The sequence below is a fragment of the Prionailurus viverrinus genome, chromosome A2 (assembly GCF_022837055.1).
Source record: "Prionailurus viverrinus isolate Anna chromosome A2, UM_Priviv_1.0, whole genome shotgun sequence".
Lineage (NCBI taxonomy): Eukaryota > Metazoa > Chordata > Mammalia > Carnivora > Felidae > Prionailurus > Prionailurus viverrinus.
The window spans coordinates 115041430-115065620 of record NC_062562.1 but is presented as its reverse complement, the minus strand read 5'-3'; the positions used below and the strand labels follow the sequence as shown (position 1 = coordinate 115065620).

The following is a 24191-nucleotide window of genomic DNA, read 5'->3' as shown; positions in this document are numbered from 1 at the left end:
TTAAGCATCCAACTCTCGATTCCAGCTCAGGTCATGATCTCACAGTTTGTGTGTTTGAGCCCAGTGTTGGTCTCTATGCTGACATCATGGAGCCTGCTTGAGAGTCTCTGTCCCTCTGCCCTACTCCTGTCTGTCTGTCTGTCTGTCTCTCTCTCTCTCTCTCTCTCAAACATAAATAAAAAAACATTATTTAAAAACCCACAGAAAGCCAGTTCCTGAATGTCAGGAATTCGGGAGCATATTATAGCTGGATGCTATAATATGAGCAGGATGGCTTTTGCTCAGGATCTCTCAGGAAGTTGTCCAAATGTGGGCTAGGGTCCTAGCCATCTGAAGCCTAGACTGGTGCTGGAACATGGGATTGCTTGTTCAGGGCCAACCAGTCCTTTGTTAGTACTTAAATAAAATTCTAGTTTCTGTTTCTGCAGTTTCTCAAAGTTTTAGTTTTCAATACAATAATATTTGCATAGGAGGCTCCGAGTCCCGCTCATATTCTTTTCTGAAAATTCCTGCTGGGAGTAGCTTATTAGTGGGGAATGTCTTCTCTTTGCATTTTCTCTCCCCTAGGTCCTTTCTAGGTTTTTGGGTTTTTTTGTTTTTTGTTTTTTGTTTTTTGGTTTTTTTTGTTGTTAAAGATTACTTATGCATCCACCTCCTGTGGGTCAATGAATGATTGCTGATTCTTGCTACCATAAAAAGACAAACAGGTCCCTGCCTCAGTAGATCTTCCATGCAGAAGATAGGAATTAGTCATTCATTTGAAAATGATTAAATACATGCCAGTGGGCTTTAAAAAAAAAAAAAAGGTTCTGTTAAGATGCTACAGGAAGCTGCAATAAGATCTTAGCTAGTTTGTGTTTTTGCTTGATCAGCACTTTGTCCTTTTTGTTTTGTAGGAAGAATACCTACCCTTGGGTTTTTTATCAAAAACCTTCATCCTGGAGCAGAAACAGGGAAGCTATTACACACCCCACTCCACATAAAACACTCTTACATCCTCCCTGATGGCAGACATTCAGGGGATTTAGTGTAGTTCTATAGAGTAATCTCATTTACTTAAAAAAAAAATTTTTTTTAACTCAGATTTCTTCTCCATTCACCTGTGAAATTCTTGTCTCTCTCACTGGCCTCTCTCCTCTCTTCCAGCCCTGCCAAAGTGTTGTGTCAGTTTCTTATGTACCCTGTTCCTCCCTTTCTTGCCCCACCAAATCTTTGAAAAGATGAGATACTGTAGGAAGTTGGGAATCTAATCCCTTCTTTTTTTGAGCTCTTTATATTTTGAGATTTATTTCCAATTAGAGAAAGAAAAACTGAATATCTGTGAATTTCAGGTATGGAAAATTGACTTCCTGTCCCTGAGCCACGATGGGATCTTCCCTGGGAGGTTGTAAAATCAGGAAGCCATTGACAAGATCCCAGTTTATTGTCTGCATCTTTGCCCCCACCCCTGAGAATTCGTGACACTGTGAGAGAGGAAAATCCCGAATAGAGAGGGTCATATTACAATAAAACTTATAAACAACTTCAAATATGTAAAGGATGCAATAAATGATGTTTTCATTTGTGACTGTTTTTATTTGACTACCCACGCAAGTATTTGTAAAGGATTTTTGGTGGTCACGTATCCTTTTTCCCCTTGGCCCTCTTTTTCTCCTGAAGTTCTTTTTTTTTTTTTTCTTTTTTAAGTTTGTTGTTTATGTCATGAGAAAGAGAGAGAACGAGAGCATGTGCAAGCAGGGGAGGGGCAGAGAGAGAGGGAGAGAGAGAATCCCAAGCAGGTTCTGCACTGCCAGTTCAGAGCCCAACACAGAGCTCAAACCCATGAATTGCACGAGATCATGACCTGAGCCAAAATCAAGAGTCAGACACTTAACCAACTGACCTACCCAGGTGCCCGTTCCCTACATTTTTCAACCGCAAATTTTCCTACTATGAGCATTTTCAGAGCTGACATCCCATGGTTGGAGAGGGACTGATGGTCTTCTCATTACTGAATAATTTTCCAGAGAGAGTCTTAAGGTATCATAGAAGGTGCTAAATCAAGAATATACCCTTTTTGCATGGCCCGTGTACTAGCCAGACAGGGAAAACACAGCGGTAAAGCAGTAGTGAAGGAAGCTGCCTTCCTCGCGTGGTGATGCCTAGCCATCGTGAAAGCAGTTCACAGTGGAGTCCCAGAGTATAGCATATGTATCTACTTTTGCCTTCAAATAAATGAATACATATTAGATCAATTTTAATAGCAAATCTTCTGTAACCTTGAACTTGTGAGTTCTCCCTATAAAATGTCATTAGTGTAATGCATTAAGCTGCAGGACATTCCAAACTCACCAGCACTTCCAAACACATGAATGCACATACACTTCTAAGCTTAATCCTAGAGAGGAATGAGCTTGCTCATTATGGAATTTTTGTTGCTGCTAAACATAGATATCCCAAAGATTATCTTCATGGTATCTTTTTTTTTGGGGGGGGGGTATTTTTGAAAGTGTTATGTGAAGTGAAGTTAAAGTGAAAATGTTATTTTTGAAAGTGACTATGGTTGGGGTTCTTGGTGGCTCAGTAAGATAAGTGTCTGACTTCAGCTCAGGTCATGATCTCACAGTCTGTGAGTTCGATCCCCGCATCGGTCTCTGTGGTGACAGCTCAGAGCCTGGAGCCTGCTTCAGATTTTGTGTCTCCCTCTCTCTCTGCCCCTCCCTCACTCGTGCTCTGTCTCTCAAAAATAAATAAAAACATTAAAATTTTTTTTTAAAGTGACTATGGTTATTTTTGTTTTAATGTTTATTTTTTGAGAGAGAACAAATGGGGGACGGGCGGGGGGGGGGGGAACAGAGGATCTGAAATGGGCTCTGCTCCAGGAGCAGAGAACCCAACGTGGGGCTGAACCCACAAACCATGATATCATGACCTGAGCCAAAGTCGGACACCCAACTGACCGAGACACCCAGGTGCCCCAAAAGTAACTGTGGTTATCGTTTTTGGTTTTATGTTCCTCTTTGAGAATGCTTTTAGGAAAGGACTTAAGCATTCAAAGTGTGGGGTGGTGGAGAGAGACAGTGAGCAACCAAAAATCTGGACAAATAAGTGGGGTTGAAGGCACTTATTAAAGTTCATTTTGTCTATTTCCATTTCACTGAGTCAATGGCACTTACTTTTATGTGGCATATTTTCCAAAATGGTTGCTGTAAAGCTGTCAGACTTGAAGTGAACATTGATTGTGTTTGAGTAGAGATCCAATTACACCAGGATCATCTATTTTAACGTTTCTAGAATTTCTGTGTAAGCTAGAATCTTTGAGGGATAAATAGTATTTAGTATCTTCGCCAAGGTATCTTGCATGTTTTAATAATTTGTTATTTGAATTATTTCTGAATGTTTTATAATTACAGGTTTGAGGCTCTTCCCTTCATCATAGCAAAAATGCCAATGTTTTACAATGTATACATTCTGGCAACTGTGTAATTTATTTTAAGTCAATATGATTCTTTGAGATTTTTGACCTAAAATTCCTTTGCAGAGGTTTTTTCATCCTACTAAAAACAAACAAAAGCCAAAAAAGTGACAGCAAACATAACTTTAATTGCAATAACTCTTAATTTTGGTGCATACCCAAACACAAAGTACTGCTTTTGATAGCTTCATTTTTCTTGTCCTAATTTGATTTTTTACCCCCCTAATATCAGGTGCAGAGAGAGCTTGCAGCTGTGATTGCTTTGAAAGCAAGGAAGTCTGGTGAGTAGTCCTTCCTGGGGCTGAGCTAATCTCAGGAAGTTTTGATGCAGAATGCAAAAAAGTATCACTATTTGTTTTCAAAATTATATACTCTCCCATTGAAACAGCATAAGCTACTATATGTCGTTCTTTAAAATTTTACTGCCTTGTTTTATTTCATATTTCAAGGAAAAATGAAATTAAAAATAAATGTTTGTAGTCCATTGCAACTATGAAAAAAGTGTAAGTACACAACCCAAGAAAGCAAATCACATTGTATTTACCTACCATAATGACAGAGTAAACTAACATAAAGGTGGTCTCTGTTTAAGGGTATGTTTTTCATCTCAAAGTAGTTTCTTCTAAAAAGATTTGTGTAATGCCATTTAAAAGCAAGCATTTCATGTAAGACTAATTGAGTGGATCTGATCCCTAATACCTGTAGGATATGATGTGGAAGCGATATGTGGAGAGGAAAAGGGAGCTTTCAAATACATTTTGAAAGGGAGAAAGCCATACTCTGCTGAAATTCAATATGAGATGGAGACTCGCTGAAGTAGAAAAACACTTAAGAGGAGTGTCAGAAGGAGGCATCCTTTGCTGTTCAGAGGGAGGAGATCAATGCTGAATAGCATGACAAACAAACAGAAGGGAGATGCTTCTTGGATCACGGTAAACTGGAATAGGACTTTGCAGACAGAAAGACTATGAAAAAAATTGAATAAATAAATGGAACAGAAATATTGTGAGAACACAAACCATCCATTTTACATCTTTCTTTTTCCAATTAGAAACTCTAAGGAGAAAAAAAAGAAACTCTAGGAATTTGCTTTTCTCACAGTTAGCTTTTGAATCAAACGCACCTTAGTATGAATGAGCTTATTATATTTATACCATTTTTTTTGCTGATTTGGCTGATGTGGAGGACACAAAGACTGCATGCTATACAGGTAGAGAGAAGGATGCAAAGAACAGTGATCTTGACCCCCCAGGATAGTGAACAGAAAGTACAGCCTGAATAGGGCTCCTAAGTGCCGGCATCCGAACTTGGCTATTTGCATAGGTGGAGACCAAGATGGAGAAAAGACATCAATATAAAGGTTTTGGGAGGGAGGGCCTAGAAATTAATGTGCTAGAGCTGTTCTTGTTTCCTGGCATCATAAGAAGACAAAACTTACAGTCTGTTTGAGTTGGAATGGCAGTGTTGGGAATTTTTTTTTTTTCAAGTTTCAGAAAAAGTTAAGGGAAATAATTAACTTCCAGGGTGTCATGGCTGGAGAAAAAAAATAACTCTAGATAGGGAGGCTGGAGAAGAGGGGTTGCTAATTTGCACAAAGTGCGATGGGAAGGCCTCTGGTAGGGGGCATTTGAGCAAGACCTGAAGGCAGTGAAGGGGTGGGGCATGTGGCCATTGGAACAAGTGCCTTTGGGCACAGGGGTGCAAAATGTGTTTGGGGAACAGTAAAGAGGTGTGAGTGGCTGGAGCCAGGTGAACAAGGAGAAAAGAGGTAAGTTTTGGATGTCAAGCTAAGAAGTTTGATTTTTCTGGAGGTGAAGAGAAGTAAGCAAGACCTCTATAGGTTAGATTGTACAAAATAAAAGTTTTGGTGTGAAGTTATTTTTATTATTCCTTGATGTGGCTGTATGAAGTTGGACCTGTTTTGCTTACTTAATTGATGTGTGGAGCTTAGAGTGTGAACACAACTTGGGCAACTGCTCAGGACAGTGAAATGGTCTTTCACACATGCACAAATGGTGGGGACGATGCATGTGAAGATTCAGGTAGAAGGAATCCATTGCATTTTTTTTAAAAAGTAAAAAATTACAAACAATCCCTAAGTCCTCATAATAAAGAAATAAGAAAATTGAGCAGTACAATGGAATGTTTAAACAGCTTGTAAAATGATATTTTAAAGAATTGATACAGTATTCATTGCAAAAAACTATATGTAATGAGCATACATTACTTCTTTTCATAATAAAAATAGTTTTGATTATCTTTTTCTTACTATTACAGTATAGCATGCTCATTGAAAAAACTTGGCTAATAAATGAGTGTATGAATAAAGTGAAAAATCACTCATTACCTCACCAGCAGAGATAACCACTGTTACTTTTCTTGTATGTGTTTCCAGATATTTCTGTATTAGTATGTAGATACTATATTATTATATATTAATATGCAGATTTGATAAAATTGGGATCATTTTATCTGCATTCTTTTTTTTGAGGTAATTATATGTTCATATGCAGCTGTAAGAAATAATACAGAGACCCCCACATTTCCTTTTCCCAGTTTCACCTAACAATAATATTTGGCAAAACTATAGAACAATATCACAACCAGGATATTGACTCTGATACAGAATATTTCTTCCATCACTACAAGGATCCCTCTTGTTGCTCTTGGGTAGCTACACTGACTTTCCTCCTACCCTTTCTGCCCCCTTAACCCATGGTAAGTATTAATCTGTTCTCTATTTGTATAGGTTTTGTCCCTTCAAAAACATTATATAAATGAATCATACAGTATATAACCATTTGGAAATATCTCTTTTCACTTGCCATAATTCTCTGGAGATTCATTGAGGTTGCTGTACATCAGTGGTTCATTACTTTTTATTGCTGTAGAGTATTCCATCATAGGAGTGTATGTCAGTATGTTTACCATTCACCCATTGAAGGACATCTGGGTCGTTTGCAGTGTGGGACTATTATCAATTAAACTGCATCTGCAAACATTCATGAATAGGTTTTTATGTGAACCTACGTCTTCATTTCTCTGGAACAAATGCCGATGAGTACGGTCGCTCGGTTGTTGGGTAGTTGCATGTTTAGTTTTTTAAGAAACTACCAAGCTGTTTTTCAGAGCAGCTATACCATTTTACGTTCTTGCTAGCAATGTATAAGTAATCCAGCTTCTCCACATCCTTGTCAGAATTTGGTATTGTCACTGGTTTTTATTTTAACCATTCCAATAGGCAGGAAGTGATATCTCACTTTTTGCATTTCCCTAATAGCTAATTTTTTAGTTTTTGTGTAAGATGTAAGACTTAGGTCGGAGGGTTTTTGTTTTGGTTTGTTTTGTTTTGTTTTTTGTTTTTTGTTTTTTTTGTTTGTTTTTGTCGGGGTTTGTTTGTTGTTTTTTTTTTTTTTTTGGCTTATTAATGTCCAATTACCCCATCACCACTTGTTCAAGAGACCATCTTTCTTAAATTGAATTGCTTTTACGCCTTTGTGTGGGTATATTTCCAGGTTATCTGTTCTTCTCCATTGAACAGATTCTGTTGGTATCCACCAGGCTTGATTACTGTAGCTATATATAATCTACTTTGTACAGGATTCATTTGCATGTCAATAATATGAATCTACATCTTTAGCTTCATTAGCTATATATACTATAAAATTCATTTAACTAATTCTTGGTTGTATATTTAGGGTTTTTCTCCCTGTCCTAAATAACAATAGAAGGACCTAAGGATATATTCTTAGACTTGTATCATTTTTCCCTTTTCTAATTATTTTCTCATAATAAATTACTAAAAATGGAATAGCTAGGCTGATAGCTAGGTGTAGACAGTGTTAAAGTTTGGTTTTTCACATTCAGGACTTTAAGTCCTCTGGAGTTTTTTTTGTTTATGATGTCTGGTAGAAATCAAGTTTTCTGTTTTCTTTATGCTAAGTCAGTCACCCCAGTAGCATCCATTGGGTATGATGCCAACTCCATCATATATGAAATTCATATATATTGTTTCAGTTATCAAAGCTTTATAATAAGACTTTTTCCAGGGTGGGGATAAGGCAAATCTCTTCTTACCTTTCTTGTTCTCATAGTTTTATTTGGCCAGGTTCCGTGAAATCTGATACAGGAATATTTTAAAGTATATCACATTTATAGATCATTAGATACATTTGACACTTTGGAAAGAAGCGTTTCCATCCAAGAACTTAGGATATCTTTTTTCATTTTTTCAAATTTTCAATCCTGCTAAAAAAAATTTCTCCATAAAGGCGGGCCATGCACATTTTGTTTGTATTTTTAGTTACGTTGTGATTTTGGTTACTATTGTAAACGAACTGTTTCTCTCTGTATCTCTCTTTCAATTCTCTTCTATGATGGTTTCTCAAGTCTTTATCTTTCATGACACTTGTGTTTTAAAAGCTGTACTTTTTAAAGAAGTTTTGGGTTCACAGAAAAATTGAGCAGAAAGGACACAGAGCTATATGGGAGCTCTACCCCTACCGATACACAGCCTCCCCTACTATCAGTAGCTCAGAGTGGTGCATTTGTTACAATTGGTGAACCTACACTGATACATTATTACTACCCAAAGTCTCTAGTTTGCATTAGTGTTCAGTCTCTATTGTACATTTTATGGGTTTGGGCAAAGGTATAATGATACATATCTACCATTACAGTATCATACAAAATAGTTTGACTACCCTAAGAATCCTCTGTGTTTCACCTATTTCTTTCTTTCTCCCAAACCCTGGCCACTACTCCTCTTTTACTGTTTTCATAGTCTTGCCTTTGCCAGAATGTCATATAGTTGTATTCATAGAGTATGCAGCCTTTTCAGATTCGCTCCTTTTGCCTATTTAGTAATTCACATTTAAGATTGCTTCATGACTTCTCATGGCTTGATAGCTAATTTCTTTTTAGCACTCAGTAATATTCCATTGTCTGTGTCTTCTACAGTTTATTTATCCGTTCATCTATTGAAGGGCATCTTGGTTGCCTCCTAGTTTGGGCAATTATAAATAAAGCTGTTATAAACATCACTGAGCAGGTTTCTGTGTAGATGTAGACTTTCAACTTCTTTGTGTAAATATCAAGGAGCACAACTTCTGGATGCTGTGGAAAGAATATGGTTCGTTTTATAAGAAACCACCAAACTGCTTGCCAAAGTGACTAATGCCATTTTGCATTCCCACCAGGAACGCATGAGGGTTACCATTGCTCCGTTCTTTACCAGCATTTTGTTGCTGTCAGTGTTCTGGACTTTGGCCACGCCAATAGTTGTGTGGTGGCAACTCGTTGTTGTTTTAATTTGTGTTTTCCTGATGACACAAGATGTGGAGCAGCTTTCTACATGCTTCTTTGCCATCTGTATACTTTTGGTGAAGTGTCTGTTAAGGTCTTTGGCCCACTTTTTAGTGAGATTTTTTTTTTTTTGAGTTTCAAGAGTTCTTTATATATTTTGAGGGACAGTTCTTTTTCAGATGTCTGTTTTGAAAATATTTTCTCCTAGTCTGTGGCTTGTCTTCTCATTCTCTTTCCATTGTCTTTTGAAGAGCAGATATTTTTAATTTCAGTGAAGCCAAGCTTATCTTTGTTTCATGGAATCATGTCTTTGGTGTTGTATCTAAAAGGTCATACCATAGTCAAGGTCGTCTAAATTTTCTCCTATGTCACATTCTAGGAATTCTGTACTTTTGCGTTTTTTATTCTAGGAATTCTGTACTTTTGCGTTTTTTATTAGATCTTTGATCCATTTTGAGTTAATTTTTTTAAGTTTATTTATTTATTTTGAGAGAGAGAGAGAGAGAGAGAGAGAGAGCTAGAGAGCATGTGTGTGAGTGGAGGAGGGGAAGAGAACCAGAATCCTAAGCAGGCTCCACACTGTGAGATCATGACCAGAGCCGAAACCAAGAGTTGGACGCTTAACCAGCTGAGCCATGCAGGTGCCCCTTGAGTTAATTTTTGTGAAAGGTGTCAGGACTGTGTCTGGGTTCATTTTTTTTGCATGCGAATGTCTAGTTGTTCAAGCATCACTTGTTGAAAAGACTCTTTTATCTGTTACATTTCCTCTGCTCCTTTGTCAAAGATACTGATTTGTGGGGGTCTATTTCTAGGCTCTTTGCTCTATTCCATTGATCTATTTCTCTATTATTTAGACAATACTCCACTGTCTTGATTACCGTAGCTGTATAGTAAGTGTTGACATCATGTAGCATCAGTCATCCAACTTTGTCCTTCTTTAATACTGTGTTGGCTATTCTGGGTCTTTCCCCTCCATATAAACTTTGGAATAAATTTGTTGATATCCACATCTATATTTGTTGTCTTTTATAATTGGTATTTTTTGCTGCATGAGAACCCTTGATTTTGTGTCTAGCAAAAGTGTTGAACTCAAATGAATTCTAATAGCTTGTTTTAAAATGATCTTGGATTTCCTATATGGGCAAATACATCACCTATCAATAATGACTAGTTTGTCTCCATCTCACCAGTCCAAATAACCCATTTTTATCTTGTACTATTTCATTAGCCAGTGTCCTCCAGTATAAGGCTGACTAATGTCGTTGGTAGTTGGCATTCTTATTTTATCCCTGACTTTATTTTAAAGTTTATTTTTATTTATTTATTTTTTGAGACAAAGAGTTCAAACAGAAGAGGGGCAGAGAAATAAGGAAACAGAATCCTAAGCAGGCTCCGCACCATCAGCACAGAGTCTGATATAGGGCTCGAACTCATGAACATGAGATCATGAGCTGAGCCAAAGTCAAGAGTCAGACATTTAACTGACTGAGCCACCCAGGCGCCCTTTTCCCTGACTTTAACTGAATATATTTTTTACCTAGAAAAGTAACATGAGTGAACGAGATTGTTTTAGAGAAAAGCAAAGATGTTTCTCTCGTACACCTCAAACAAATTTGGTAAGCAGTCTTGGGACATAAATAACCAAATATTAAAATATTCAAGTAATCCAAATATGAAAGTAGTAGAGATACTTACCTGTTTCACTCTATACTCTCACTTCTTGAGTTGGCACTGACTGTAGATGAAAAATAACAATGACAAGATATAAGAGAGGCTGTCCTAGGTGTTGCATTCATTCATGCCTTTTGCAGATTCTAATTTGACACCTACTGTAGGCCAGGTACAGTGTAAGATGCGAGGATACAATAGCAAAGATAAATATGGCCCCTGCTGTTATTAAATTACAACATGTTTCATAAATGAAAGCCATTAATGAGTCACTCACTGTTTGAAAAAGAAAAACTTATTACTGTGTAGTTAGGAGGTGAAAAAATGCAGAGACACTAAGCATAGCCTTAATTAAAATAGAGTTCCAGCTGCAGAATGGTACTTTCTGTGTATGCTTGATGTTGTTTTCTAAAACTATTTTGAGGGTTTCTTTTTTTAAGGAAGAAGAAAAAAGAAGTTGGTATATATCTAACAAAAATATTAAAATGAGAGTTGACACATCTGGGGCATGACAGAAGGAATTGATTACCCTAATATCTTATGTCTTGCAGTAAAACTGTTAATTAGGGCTCAGGTGGTCATACCAGATTTATGTCTCATTGGCAAGGGCTATTAAAACAAGAATTCGTATAAAGCAAAAGTTTTTGATTTCAGCAAACTGTACAAACAGAAATAAAAGTAACAGCCAATCAATAGATTATATAAATGATTCAAGACTCTAGCTTAGTAAAAAATCCATTTTGTTGTAATTTTCTAACGGGGCATTAGGATGTGCCTTTAAACAGTTTTCTCCAAATGCTAACCTTAGCAAGCGTGAATTGCATTTTAAGGCTTCAGGAGATTTACAAGAATTAGCCCAGAGATCCTTGCACTTTTTGTTCAATTGCTTCTTCTGCTGCTAATGTTAGCTAATTAGAGTCTTGGGAGATATGTTTTTTCCCTTTTCTAGGAATCCACAGCCAAAGCACTTTTAGCTCTCATTATCTTTAGATCATAGGAAATTGTGCCATGGTGGGCTTCTATTTCTGGAAAGCCAGAAATACCATATTGGTAAATCTCCTTGGCAGTTGTTATATTTTACTCTGTCTACTTAGTCCATCACTAGTTAAGTGCTTTAAAACTGAGTATCTAGGATATTAAAGTTTGGAAAAGAAAGAAAGGGGTTCTAGGCTCTGTTTATGCCACTGACTGTCACTGCGACCTTAGCAAAGTGATTGCAGTTTGTATCATGAAGAGATTGGCATACAATCTGATAACCTTAGAGATTCCTTTCAGCTCTAGTATTTAATTTAGCGATAAATACTCTTTTTATTAATGACCTTAGTTATCCTTAATGGAGTCACAACCTTGGAAATATTTTATTCGGGACTCTTAGGTGCAGGTGCTAAAAAACAGACTGAAAACCACAAAGGGAATGTATTGGTTTAGAGGATCTATAGAGTTAATTGCAGAAAGGGAGAAGGTCTTTCCTGGTAGTCCCAACCAAAGTCCTGGTGGGGACCTTGTTGGAAGAATGACATGCCTGTCTCTGGAGCAGGAGAAGCATGGCAGGGGTGGCTGGAGAGGTCAGGACACCCCCACCCAAGACACATGGACTGAGGCTAGGATACATGTGGCCCCTCAGAGAAAATCAGCAGTAGCAGGAGTGGCTGGTAAGCAAGCACAACATGGGCTCACCACAGGAGGCATTGTTTGTGTTGCATCTCAGTCTCAAGGTTTAGAGAGGAAATGATGTGCTTGGGATCACTTAGGCTGGAAAGCCTGCAGTCAGAATGCAGTCAGAAGAACCCAAGTTTTTCAACAACCAGTCTCTAGGTTTTCCAGCTACACTATGCCCCCTTCCTCGTTAGTAATTTTCTGGATTATGAGAGTAAAGATGTGATTTGTGAAAAGATATTCCCATTTTCCATGTTTGTTCCTGGAATGGAAAAGACCCGATTAAAAGCTCATACACTCTCCAAGTAGCAGATAGCATTTTTTATTGTCTCTTTCCAGGATAAATCAGCCAGGGATTCACGTTGAGGTGTTATTTGTGTACCGAGATAGTGTATGATTTCTTTGGGAGAGTAAAATATATATAACATAAAATAGGATAAAATAGCTACACTCTATTGTGTTTAATTTTAGCTTTTTAATAAACATTTTTAATAGGCTTTAATAGAATTAAATGAAAGGGAAGCCAGTGTTTTACATTGAAGTTAAAATGTCTCACCTAGCCTTCTTGGATCCTCATGTTTGTTTTATCATCTTTGGATACTATATTCAAGCTTAATTAGGCATTTGAATAGGTGTGTGATTTCAACAACTTGCTTACTATTATTCTCGCCTTGCAATGAACTCTGCGAAGAACGCATTCAAGCGGGCAACCCCTGGGTCGGGTAATCAGGTCAGACGGGTTGAAGGTCTTTTTATCACTCTGGTAATCTGGTTCAATTGCCAACTTTGAAGATCTACTGTTAGTAACAATCACTGGTCATCAGCCATACTTAGTAGGAAATTTTAGCAGTTTTAAGCCTCCTTCTTAAGAGTATGTCTGTAAAACTGGAGGAAATGAAATGTTGACAGGAAGCTCTGATGTGAGGTTTGAGGTCTACTACAGTTGAAAAGACATATTCTCCTTCAGGGCCGAAGCATTACAAAGACCAGATAGTCCTGTTACTTTGTCACGAGAAGTGAAATAGATTGATTATTTTTTATCAGTAGAGAATAAGGCTTTTCCTTTGGCACATTTAGAAGAAAAACAATAACCATGAAACCTATGGAATGGCTCTGACTCTTATGGTCCTCTAAATTTTCACTTTGCATTGTTAGTTGACAGATGTCTTCTTTTAATAGAGAACCTTGTTTGACTTGACCCTTTCCCTTTTATAAACACATAGCTCATATATAAGAGAACGTACGATAAAATGGGACTTTAGAGTAGACGTTAATAATAAAGTCAGGGGCCAACAAAGACCACTTCACATCCTAGTACACAGTTCCTGCTGTGTCAGACTCTTTCTGCCTTTCTGGTTTTCTGTGATATTTTATGTTGAAAATTGAAACCTTCTATCTCTAGTGATCTTCTCTTACTTGTTTTTTCATCTCATCTCTGAGTGCTCTGATAATGAATGTTTGAGCTAAAAAGGACTAGAATGACAGAAGTCTGTTGCCTATATTTTAAGTAATTAAGATATTCTTAGTTTTTACTGATAGTTTCAACTGCTGAAGTTTTCTTAAGTTTTCCATAGCCTGTCCTCTAAGGATGCACCTTGTTCTCTCACAGTGGAGATTTCCACATGGTTTGGTTTTTTTGTCCTTTTCTTCTTTGCCACCTCTTGGATGCTATGCCGGCCAGTGACCATCGCTCTCATTTGTGGTCAGCACAGACCTACACTGACTGTCTTGTAACCCCACTGAATGTGGTGTTCAGCATTTGTCAACCAAGAGGAAAGAAGCAGTATGCGTTTTCCCCTAAAATAGTCAACACAACATTGTGGTCTTCCTGATTGATTGATGATGTAGGATGTTTTCCCTGGAAGAGAGTGCTTTGCCTAACACCATACTGATTGTTGAAGCTTGTAAATTCTCTCTCCTCCTTTGGTGCTATAATAACTCCTTGTTCTAACATTTCCAGACACTGTTCTTCTGTCCCTGCTTGCTGACAGGTTTTGTATGTTCACATCCCATCTCCACTAGTGCATGATGTTATCAGAGATCAATTCAGTGGTTGACAGGTTATATATTCCTTTTTGTTTAAAGACATAAAACCATAATAAGAATCTTAATACAGTAGTTATCAATGCAGTGTAAAGTTAAAGGATCTTTGAAAATGTAAAACTCTTGCAATCAAGAAAATAATAGCATTGGTAAAACCCAGGACCGATTGAAAATGCTTGCAGCAGATGCTTTGTAAATTTTTCTAACTCTCCCACTGGGATACAAAGAAAATTGCCTTTAAAAAAAAAATCCCGTGACACTATCTTTTGTAATTAGAGCTATTAAGTCGAAATGATAAATAACCATTCGTTGGCGTACTATAAAAGAAAATAGCCCTTTGCCCTGATTTCTCCTTGAACAGCAAGAGATCTGAGAGTATTGAGGTTGGGCTCCTTTAACCCTGAGTATTGTTTAGAATGTAGGAAAGCAAGCAAGCGGATTTTCTTTTTCATCCTTCAACATGGTCGTGTCCATTAGGATAGTAAGTGAAACTGGTTTGCCAAGGAGGTGAATGATTAAAACCACAACAGAGTGTGCCCCAGAATGCTAGGTTTTCGTTTTCAAAACAAAGTGCTGTGGGTCACTTCAGTGACGGTATGTAATGCTTATTATAAGGCTCCATAGACCAAGGTAATTATCTCTGAATGGGCACTTGTCCCTGGTTTAGAGATCAGACACTGGGAAGGAGAACCAACAGAGCACTGATGGCCCCTGTCCCCCAAAATGTGAGGGCTCACAGACCAGGCTGTTGTTTCCTGGGGTCCAGGACAACGATTATATGTCATTCAGATTTTTACCTGTTAGTGCCTATGTTTTATAAATGTTGCCAAACCTCCCTGAGGTTTGGAGCAGAGAGATGGGTGGAAGGCAGGAGAGAGGCTCTCAAGGAAGAATCAAGTTTTCTATTTGAGTGCCGGAAAACGGCTCCTAGCACTGCAGCTCCTGGGAGCATTATTTTCTGTGAGGAAACTAGATGAGTATAATGAGTGTACCCTGTGCATAAATTCAGTATTAGTTCTACACCCAAGGTCAAATGAAAGTTAATGACCATTTGCACACCAGAGATCTGAAACCCACATTTTAATCCTTTCTCATAATGGCAGAAAAGGAGAGCAATTTATATTTAAATTGATTTAAATTTCAAAGCATAAACACAGAGGTCTCCCTGGTACTCTTTCCTTGTCAGTGCAACTTCCTGGCAGGGCTCGACTTCTGTAAAAAATTGAGCCCCATCCCATTGCAGTTCCCTAGTGTGGACAGTTGTTTTGTTTTCTGTGGCCCTACCCTCTTCCCACTCTGCTGGGTTGGTGACGCCAAATCAGAAGCCCGCAGCGCAATCAGGGCCACTTTCTTTAATGGTTTGGGTTTTGCATTTGTTGAGCTAATTAGCTGATTGAGGCAACTAATGGGTGTCTTTAAGCCACTGTTGACTGGGCACCTTCTCCCCGAAGCCTGCCAGCTTCTTTGTTCTCAGGCGTCTGGGGAGTGGGAGCTGCTTCCCAGATGAACATATGATATATGCCACCCAGTGTCTGGAGGCCAGCCTGGGAGGCTGATTTGCTAATTACCAAGTGCCCTAAAAGGCCACGCATCCGCTTAAAGCCCTGTGGCTGACCAATCCTCTGTGTACGGATGAAGGTTTACATTTGAAGGGTGCCCGGGTGAGAGCGGGAAGGAGGATTGATCTATAATCCATTTTCAGAATTTATAATTCTGTGATTGCTTCTGTGTATATGCCTCAAGGCACAAAATAAAAGCAATCTGTAGATATTTTAAAATATGAAATACTGGAAGATTTGAGGAAATATTTAAAGAAGATGATTAGATAATTAAAAGGAAATCTGTATTAATGGCTAAAATCATCTCTCTTATGAACCAAAAATATTCCTTAGAAAGAAGAATCCTTGCCATATGCTGTTTTTATAAAGTCAAGAAGTTCTACAGTCTGGTATACACACCTTCCTTCTGAAATCCAGCAGTCCTAGGCATATAATTAGGAAATTCGACCCCCATGCTGTCTTGTGTTCTTTCACTCTGGTAAGTCAACTGGCTTCTCTCAGCCTTAGTTTCCATATTTGGTAAAAGGCTTGGTTGATGCCCAAAGTGCCATGCCAAGGCTGCGGGTCATGTCCTAAGTACCAAGTACTAGGCAGCTTTACTTCTAATTATACGTTGATGTCTATTCAATAAGAATATGGGGATGACCACTTTTTATCACCTAATTTGCTTTCTAAACTTTTTTGATTCATTGCCTTTTTCCTCATTGAAAATCTGCAGAAGGCCCTTTCCTCCCCACTGCCCTCCCCTTCAGGGGACATTTTCTAACTCTCATTTGTATTGACAAGTGAGAGCTATCAAGGGAAATCTTTGTCTTGGCCACATGACCCAGCTATTGTCCAGCATTCGTCACATTAAAAGTCTAATTGTATAAACAGCCATGAAAATGGAGCTGTTCTCAGTAAAACTGCAATGACATGAACACAGTGTGTGTGAGTATAAGTAAATAATGCTCCATAGTACATACACAAAGCAAGCAATTTGATTTAGCTGAATTCTACCAGAATGAGTAATGCTGTTGTAATAAAAGTGAAATTTGCTTCAGATACTACTCTTGCCATTTATGCAACACACACATGAATACTTAACGTTTGAGAATTTCTATATCAGACCGTGGTTCCAACTATTTGCCTTTTTCAGATAGGTTATAAAAATACTGCATTTTATTGCTGCATACAGTGATTGAGAGCTGTTTTGGAATGAGATGGGTGATAGAAATGTTGACCCCAGAGTCAATGAAGTCTTGTATTGTACAAGCTCAGCTTCAACAGTACATTTTGACAGTGTTTTTATTTGGAGATGGGGAAACAGAGAATGGGTAGATACTTTTAGAAATAACCTTGGGTTTCTTTCCAAAAGCAAAATTCCTCCCTGACTAAAGGGAATTTTGTTTTTCTAAAGCAGTGGTTCTTAAATTTAATTTACATAGCAGTTAATTTGTAGCACTTATAATTCCTGCCCTGCTCCTCACTGCCCCCCCTACACTCAAGCTAAGCTTGATTGCAGGCCCCGGTATCTGAATTTCTAACCAGCCTTCACTTCTAGGTGATTTAGATGCCACACTTTGACAGACACTTTCCAAAGTCTTTGTGATCTGCTGTCTCAGGGAGTGAGCTGGTGTTCTATGAAGGGTGTTGGTCTAATGATCCAAGCATGGCAGAGACCATCAAACTGTTGTTTATACTTTGGCTACTAACTCATTTACTGGACAACTGCCTAACTTTTCAGTGTTTCTCTGCCTGACTGGAGATTTTGTCTCGGGGATGATAACAGAATTATAACACTCTTATGTCATTGGCAGCAAAAGCTTTATAAACGAAGTGAATTTTTACCAAGGTTTGTTTGCTGGGCAGACACAGGAATAAGTGAACATTCTCACTAAAGTCTTACTTACTAAATTCACCAGAAAGACATTTGAGGTGGGGGTGGGGTGGGGGGCTGGGTAGTTGGTACTGTTTATAGGGGAAGTGAATTTAACCCTGGCCCCAAACAAGTGCTCCTGAACCAAAGCCATATCCTTGTAAATTGTGGGCTGATCCCAAGTCAGTAGAACCAATGAGTTTGTCTGGTTCCCCTTTTGCTAAAAAATGGCTGCCTTCTATCTACTGAAAATGCAAACATTTAGTAAAAACAAAGCATTCACTTTAAGACTTATTAAAATCATTGGGGGAAGTTTGCACCTTATCATCCAATTGCTTTCTGGTAGAAAAATGATTGTGGGAAATGTGAGGTTGAGGTCACTTGGTATCTATCCTTGGGAACAGATGGTAGTTTTTAGGAGTGTTGCCTGTAAAACTTTGCTCTACTTTTGAGAGAGAGCAAAGCATGACAGATGCCATCATCTTCTCAGTTTTATGTATTCTTATTTTCTTCATATTTATTTTTAGCCTTGTTTTTGTATGTTTAAAAGGCCCATTTGTATATTATAGTTCCAAAGGTGAAGCTAGGTGCAGGTGATTTTTCCTCTCCAAAGGGGCCTTATACAGTAAATACAAATTTGTCACACATTAACAATAAAACCAACTTCCCCACCCTTCAGATAGGGTTCTTAAGGGGAGTTTCGAGATTATCAATAAGCCCTGGCTGAGAGCCTCTCTTGCTGACAGTGTAGGGGTAGGGGACCATTATCTCAACAGCCTGGGTTCCCCAGGGGGTGCTGTGTGTACGTTATCTGGTCAGGGAAGGGGCAGATTCCATTACTGGGCTTCATGGTGCTCAAGCAGCACATCTGGGCTGTAGATTTGGACAGTGGACCCCTCGGACCCTCTGGTTCTCTTAGACCCATCCCTGAAACTAACTCTGGACATGGAATTCACACTTAGCATTTGCACCTAAGTCCAAGTGACTGAATTTACTTCCTTTTGTGGGTAACATTAAGCCTACATGAATTCACTAATTTCAGGGTTAGTCATAAAACCAGATGGACAGTTTCGTCCAAAGATCACATCTATTTAGGTGGTTCAGGTCCCTTCAAGGACATTTTCATGGGACCTGCTCAAGTACAGTTTTTTGTTACCTTGGTATTTCAAGAAGAAAGACAAATAAAACAACCAATAGTTTTATCAGTTTTATCTGAAAACTCAAGATACATATACTTCTGGTTTTTTTAAATTTTTTTTAACATTTATTTATTTTTGAGACAGAGAGAGAGCATGAACAGGGGAGAGTCAGAGAAAGAGGGAGACACAGAATCTGAAACAGGCTCCAGGCTCTGAGCTGTCAGCACAGAGCCTGATGCGGGGCTCAAACCCACAGACTGTGAGATCATGACCTGAGCCGAAGTCGGACGCTCAACCGACTGAGCCACCCAGGTGCCCCCATATACTTCTATTTGAGAAGAAATGTAGTTCAGTGCCTTTGGCATGAATGCGAAAGATAGTTTGGGTGCTGTATCAAAATGTTTTTTTCCCACATGTATTTTGTCTTGGTTTTGTTAGCTGATAATCTTAGGAGATTATTTTGTGAGCCATTAAAGTCCTTATATTGATACTCAAAAGTGCTCATTAACAGATTCTCAGAATTACTCTTTATACTGAAATGTAGGTGGGGAATGCTGTGTTCTTTATTCTTGATAATAGCTCTTTGGTCCTCAACAAGCTGCTACCTACTGCCAGAAAGTAATATCTTAGCTATTTTTGATTTGAACTCTTTCTGTGATAAATGGTCTGTTCAGGATATTGCTCCTGCCTGGGCTGAGTTTAAAATACCCCCTTTTGGATCACTTAGTCCCTGGCATGGGAGGGTCTTTGGATCCCCATGGTACTCCTGGGCTTCTCTGGTCTCTGCAGAGGTGCCCGTGACCGTCAGGGGCCCATCTCAGCTAGGTTATGGTCTCTGGGCCTTTCTGCTTGTCTTGCCCTATATTACCTCTTGCAAGGGCTGTAAACTCCACTGTTGACTGCTGCAAACTCCATCTAGCCTATGGCCCTTTATAAAATAGGCTCCATTGCAGGCCTCTGTCCCCAGGGCATATAAAACTTGTGAGGCCTTGCAGATTTCCTAACTTGGGGAAGAGGAACAACTCAGGAGTGATAAGCTCCATACCTCATCTACCCCTTGTCTGCCCTCAGCTTTACTGTGCTCACTGCTGAATCCACTGTGAGCATGCTGACCCCCACGTGGGGCTGGCGGCAGACTGTGATACAGTCTCCCTCCCCTGTGTGCTAAGTCTCAATATTTGTGTAAACCTGCACTCCTGTTTTCGGTGTCCCCTCAACCATCTACCTGGCCTCACCTTCTGAGAGTCCAAGCCCAGCCAGGGAAGAGGAGGCCCATAGCTCTTACCTTTCATCTCTGCTGCCATCTGTAGACATCTGGTCTACCATCTTTAGTGTCCTGTCCCCCAAACCCAACAGTCCACTTGCAGTATCCTGGGAATAGCCTTGAGCTTTCCTACCCCATTACTTCCTGACAGCTCCTTGAGGGGGACAAGCCTGTGGCTTATCTGGCTCAGGAGAGAGGGATTTGAGATTTGAACTTCCAGAGTTGGTTTTTGATGTGCAAAGGAAGGTAACATTTCTTTGTAAATGTTGCCCTTTCAAGGCAAAATCCTAACTTGGATGTCAGAATACAAATACTAATGACTTTGTTTCTATATTCCTTATCCTGCACTCTACCCCAATAGTGGGTGGGGCTGATGAGAAGAAAGGCCCCATCCATGGATGAAAACGCAAAAGGAAAAAAGCACATTACTGTGTTGGAGTATAAGGTAGCTACCCTTGATCAAGCACTTTACGTCCATCCTTTCTTCCACATACCCAGCCTATAGGGTGGTGATTGTTAACATCTCTCTTCTTCAAGTAATGAATTTGAAGTTTGGTGAATTGATATAACTTGACAAAGGTCATGTGCTAGAAGGACTGTAGGAATGGTGCCGTATTTTCCCCCAAATGTGTAATAAAAGGAAGTTTCTTTAAATTCTAGCAGGATGGATTAGATGAGAGTTAGGGAAAATTTCACAACTTTCCTTGGCCTCCTCTTGAGCTGCCCGCCCTCCATCGATTGCTATATTGATTGAACTATTTGGTGTCTTCGCTTGTATTTGCAAACACAAGGACTCTTAGGGAATTCTTGGTGGTTCCTCTGTATGTTTTACAATTTCCCTGTAATGTCAATGAGAAGATTTAGCAGTAGCATTACTGACAATTCAGGAATTAAAAAAAAAGCTTATGAACATCATATGAGTGGCAGAAAACTTTTACGTTATTTTTAAAAAGTATGGGGCGCCTGGGTGGCGCAGTCGGTTAAGCGTCCGACTTCAGCCAGGTCACGATCTCGCGGTCCGTGAGTTCGAGCCCCGCGTCGGGTTCTGGGCTGATGGCTCAGAGCCTGGAGCCTGTTTCTGATTCTGTGTCTCCCTCTCTCTCTGCCCCTCCCCCGTTCATGCTCTGTCTCTCTCTGTCCCAAAAATAAATAAACGTTGAAAAAATAAAAAAAAAAATAATAAAAAAAGTAGATTGCTGGTCTACCATAAAACCTAAGTTAAGTGTCCATGTAGATACAACCTGTTGTGTTTTCTTTTTTTATAATCCTAGAGGCAGATTTGTATAGCCATGAAAAGCCAAATCCAGAGACTCAGTTTCAGTTCTACATTAGCCACTTGACTTAGTGGCTTCCAGAGGCTCATTTTCTTACTCTACGAAATGGAGCACATGCCTCTGGGGCTTGTTAGGGATTGGGGGGGGAGGGGCGGTTAAAGGAGATGCCATAAAGCATGTAGCTTCACATCGGCACATAGTTAGACTCAGAAATTACTTTTCTTTTATTCCCTGAGATCAATCTTTTAGAATTTTAATTCCCGAGAGAGATACAGAGTAAAAAAGTGCACTAGGGTCTTTTTAAATGAATAATCATCTTGTATCAGCTCAGTACCACCTCTGCTCATACCTTTACCATATGATTATAGCAGATTGGCCTGAACCTGAAAGCTCTTCTGTCTCTGAAGATAAACACTGAAGAAAAATGGTAGCTAAGGTTAACTCGATTTTTTTAAATTGAGGTTTTATTTTAGTTGGATCATGTATAAGGCATCTTTGCATTGAAAGGAAACTTGTTTTTTTCTGATATGTTTCCTCAAAAGAAGGGCAACCATAGAGCTTACTGGGCTCAAGTACTGATTAGTTCTTTATTACTCTGGCCAACGGAGCAAGTATTTATGATCTAATTAAGATTTGATACAGGATGCACTTTGCTCTTTTGACATTATCATTTTTCTCTGTTGAATAACTTTTCCATTGACTGGACATGTATTAAATGGTATTCAAAAGAAAACACTATAAAAACCTATTACAAAGTGGGGGAGAGGAAATTTGAAGAGTCTAGGCTACACGACAAAGGCATAAGAATTGAAGGGGGATCCTCTCTGCCTGAGGGGAGGATAAATCACGCAGGCAGCTGGGCAGCAGGGAAGCAGTCCAGACCTGGTCGCTCTGTGGCATGAGCTGCCTCTAGCAAAGTGTGCAGAGCTTGGAGCATCAGATGGGGAAAATGGCAGTTTTTCAGCTACCTCTCATTTTAGCCTCTTCACTATGGATTTATTATGTTGCCTGACTGCTGTGCATTTCCAGAACATCAACACACCTATTCACATGTTAGTAAAAGCAATACCTTTCTTTTGTGCAGCAAACAATTTATTATCTTCTTTTCTATAAAAGCAGAGTTTAGGAAGCATGGTGAGAGTTGAAGGAAAGGGGTATGTATGTAGGAGCACTTAGCAATGAGTAAGTCATTATGGCCCTGACTTTTACAGACAACTCCTGGTAGGAAATTCAAGTCAATTTTCATTAGACTGTTTACTGTAAGCCTCCTGTGTTCTTTGTTTTCAGTCTCACTCCTTTCAGTTCATTTTGGACAGTTTAAGTCTTCATGGTGGATTGGAGCAGGTAGAGAGTCAGACCTGGGTACTTGATCTCCTCCACCGACTTCCTGTGTGATTCTGGGCCAGCTGTTGAGCATCAGAGGCTTCAACGTGAATGGTTCACGGAGCCGGGATCACATGTGTCAAAGCTGTCCAAATGGCATGGCCCCATGCTGAGCCCCACTTCACCAGGAATGCCAGGGATGGGGCCCTGGAGTCTGACTTGGTACTCAGGCCCCTGTGTGACTCTCCTGTTCTCTGAGTGGGGAGAGGCAGGAGTCCGAAAGGATCGGGGGCTGTTGTGATCTGACTCACCAAGTCTGTGGAGGAGAGAACGAACTGTAAAAGAGGCTGCTGGGAGGCTGTGGCAGTGACCCGGGACAGAGGTGGTGCAGTCCTGAGCTCTGATCCTGACAGAGAGGAAGGAAGGTGGAGACATTTCGGAGGTAGAAGTGACAAGGTTTAGTGAGAGACTGATGTGAGGGCAGAGGGGAGGGAAGAACAGGAAGACACCTGGTGGTGACATAAACTAAAATACTGCAAGAGGAGGCTTGTGAAATCTAGTGGACACGATGCTGGTGATTTCAGACCTTCGTGTCCTCGCACCTTGGGGACAGAAGCGGTACCACCACGCTATCATAGCTGCTTGTACATAGCAGGTGCACAATGGTGTGCAAAATGAAAATGTTCAGAGTGTAACTGGAGATGTGGGCTGGGACTCTGAGGAGAGGGCAGAGATGGAGACACAGATTTGGAAGTAACCTGTATAACCATGAAAACTGAAACCAGAGGAACAGATAAGATCACTGAGGAAAGAGGCAGAGAGAGAAAAGAGAGCCTGCGGGAAACTTGCATTTTTAGAGGATTCAAGGATGATAATGACCAGCAAAGAGAGTTTTCAAACAACAGTCTCAAGTTCAGTTCACAGGCTAAACCAGTGGGGGCTGAGAAAAGGCATTTGGGACAGAGATGTTGTAGGCATTGGTCAGCTTTCAAAGAGAAGTTGAAAGGGCACTCTGGATGGGCCAGATGATAATACTCTACAACAAATCTTGATGGTGAATACGGAGCAGTAGTTTTCAAATTTTAACACGAAAAAAAAAGTGATGAAGTGAAGGCTGCAACAGCTTTTTCCCCTTACTTTTTAAAAAATAGAAAAAAAATTGAGCATTTTGAAGCATTTGTGATTATATATTGGTAACCAAAAATAAATAGACTCTATCAGCATTTCTCACCGCCAGCTCGTTTCCATGCCGGCTCCGAGGGAATGCAGTACTTGCTGAATGTGGATGGAGTGTTGTTGAGGGGCCTCCTAAAATAAATATTATGGCCCCTCTCCAGGAATGGTACAAAAAATAGCCGGTTATTTAGATAATGAGGAACTGGGTTCTGCCTCCCATGGCCTGGAAGCACCTCAGTGTTTTCCTAACATTTTAAAGTCCACAACCCATTGAACACACAAAACAGCCCCACCTGGTACACATCTCATCGCATTTGTGAACAGTACCTGACGTTACTGGTTGTGATGCATTTTGACATTTACATTTTTTTTCCTGTTCTAGTTTATTCTGTTCTGTTTCGTTAGAAAAGAAAAAAGAAAAAAGAAATACTGGCGAGGACCCCCATGAATGGACTTGTTGATGTGCAGTTTGA

General features: G+C 39.5%; 1 protein-coding gene across 5 annotated transcripts in view; it reads left to right on the top strand.

Moving 5' to 3' along the window:
* Window positions 1-24191, top strand: part of RAPGEF5 (Rap guanine nucleotide exchange factor 5) — a 309698-nt gene that overhangs the window by 165412 nt on the left and 120095 nt on the right. For all 5 annotated transcript variants that reach the window (XM_047833993.1, XM_047833985.1, XM_047834003.1 and 2 more), the window contains one exon: window positions 3687-3735. In XM_047833993.1, the coding sequence (XP_047689949.1) occupies window positions 3687-3735 (49 nt within the window). The remainder of the gene's footprint in view (window positions 1-3686; window positions 3736-24191) is intronic.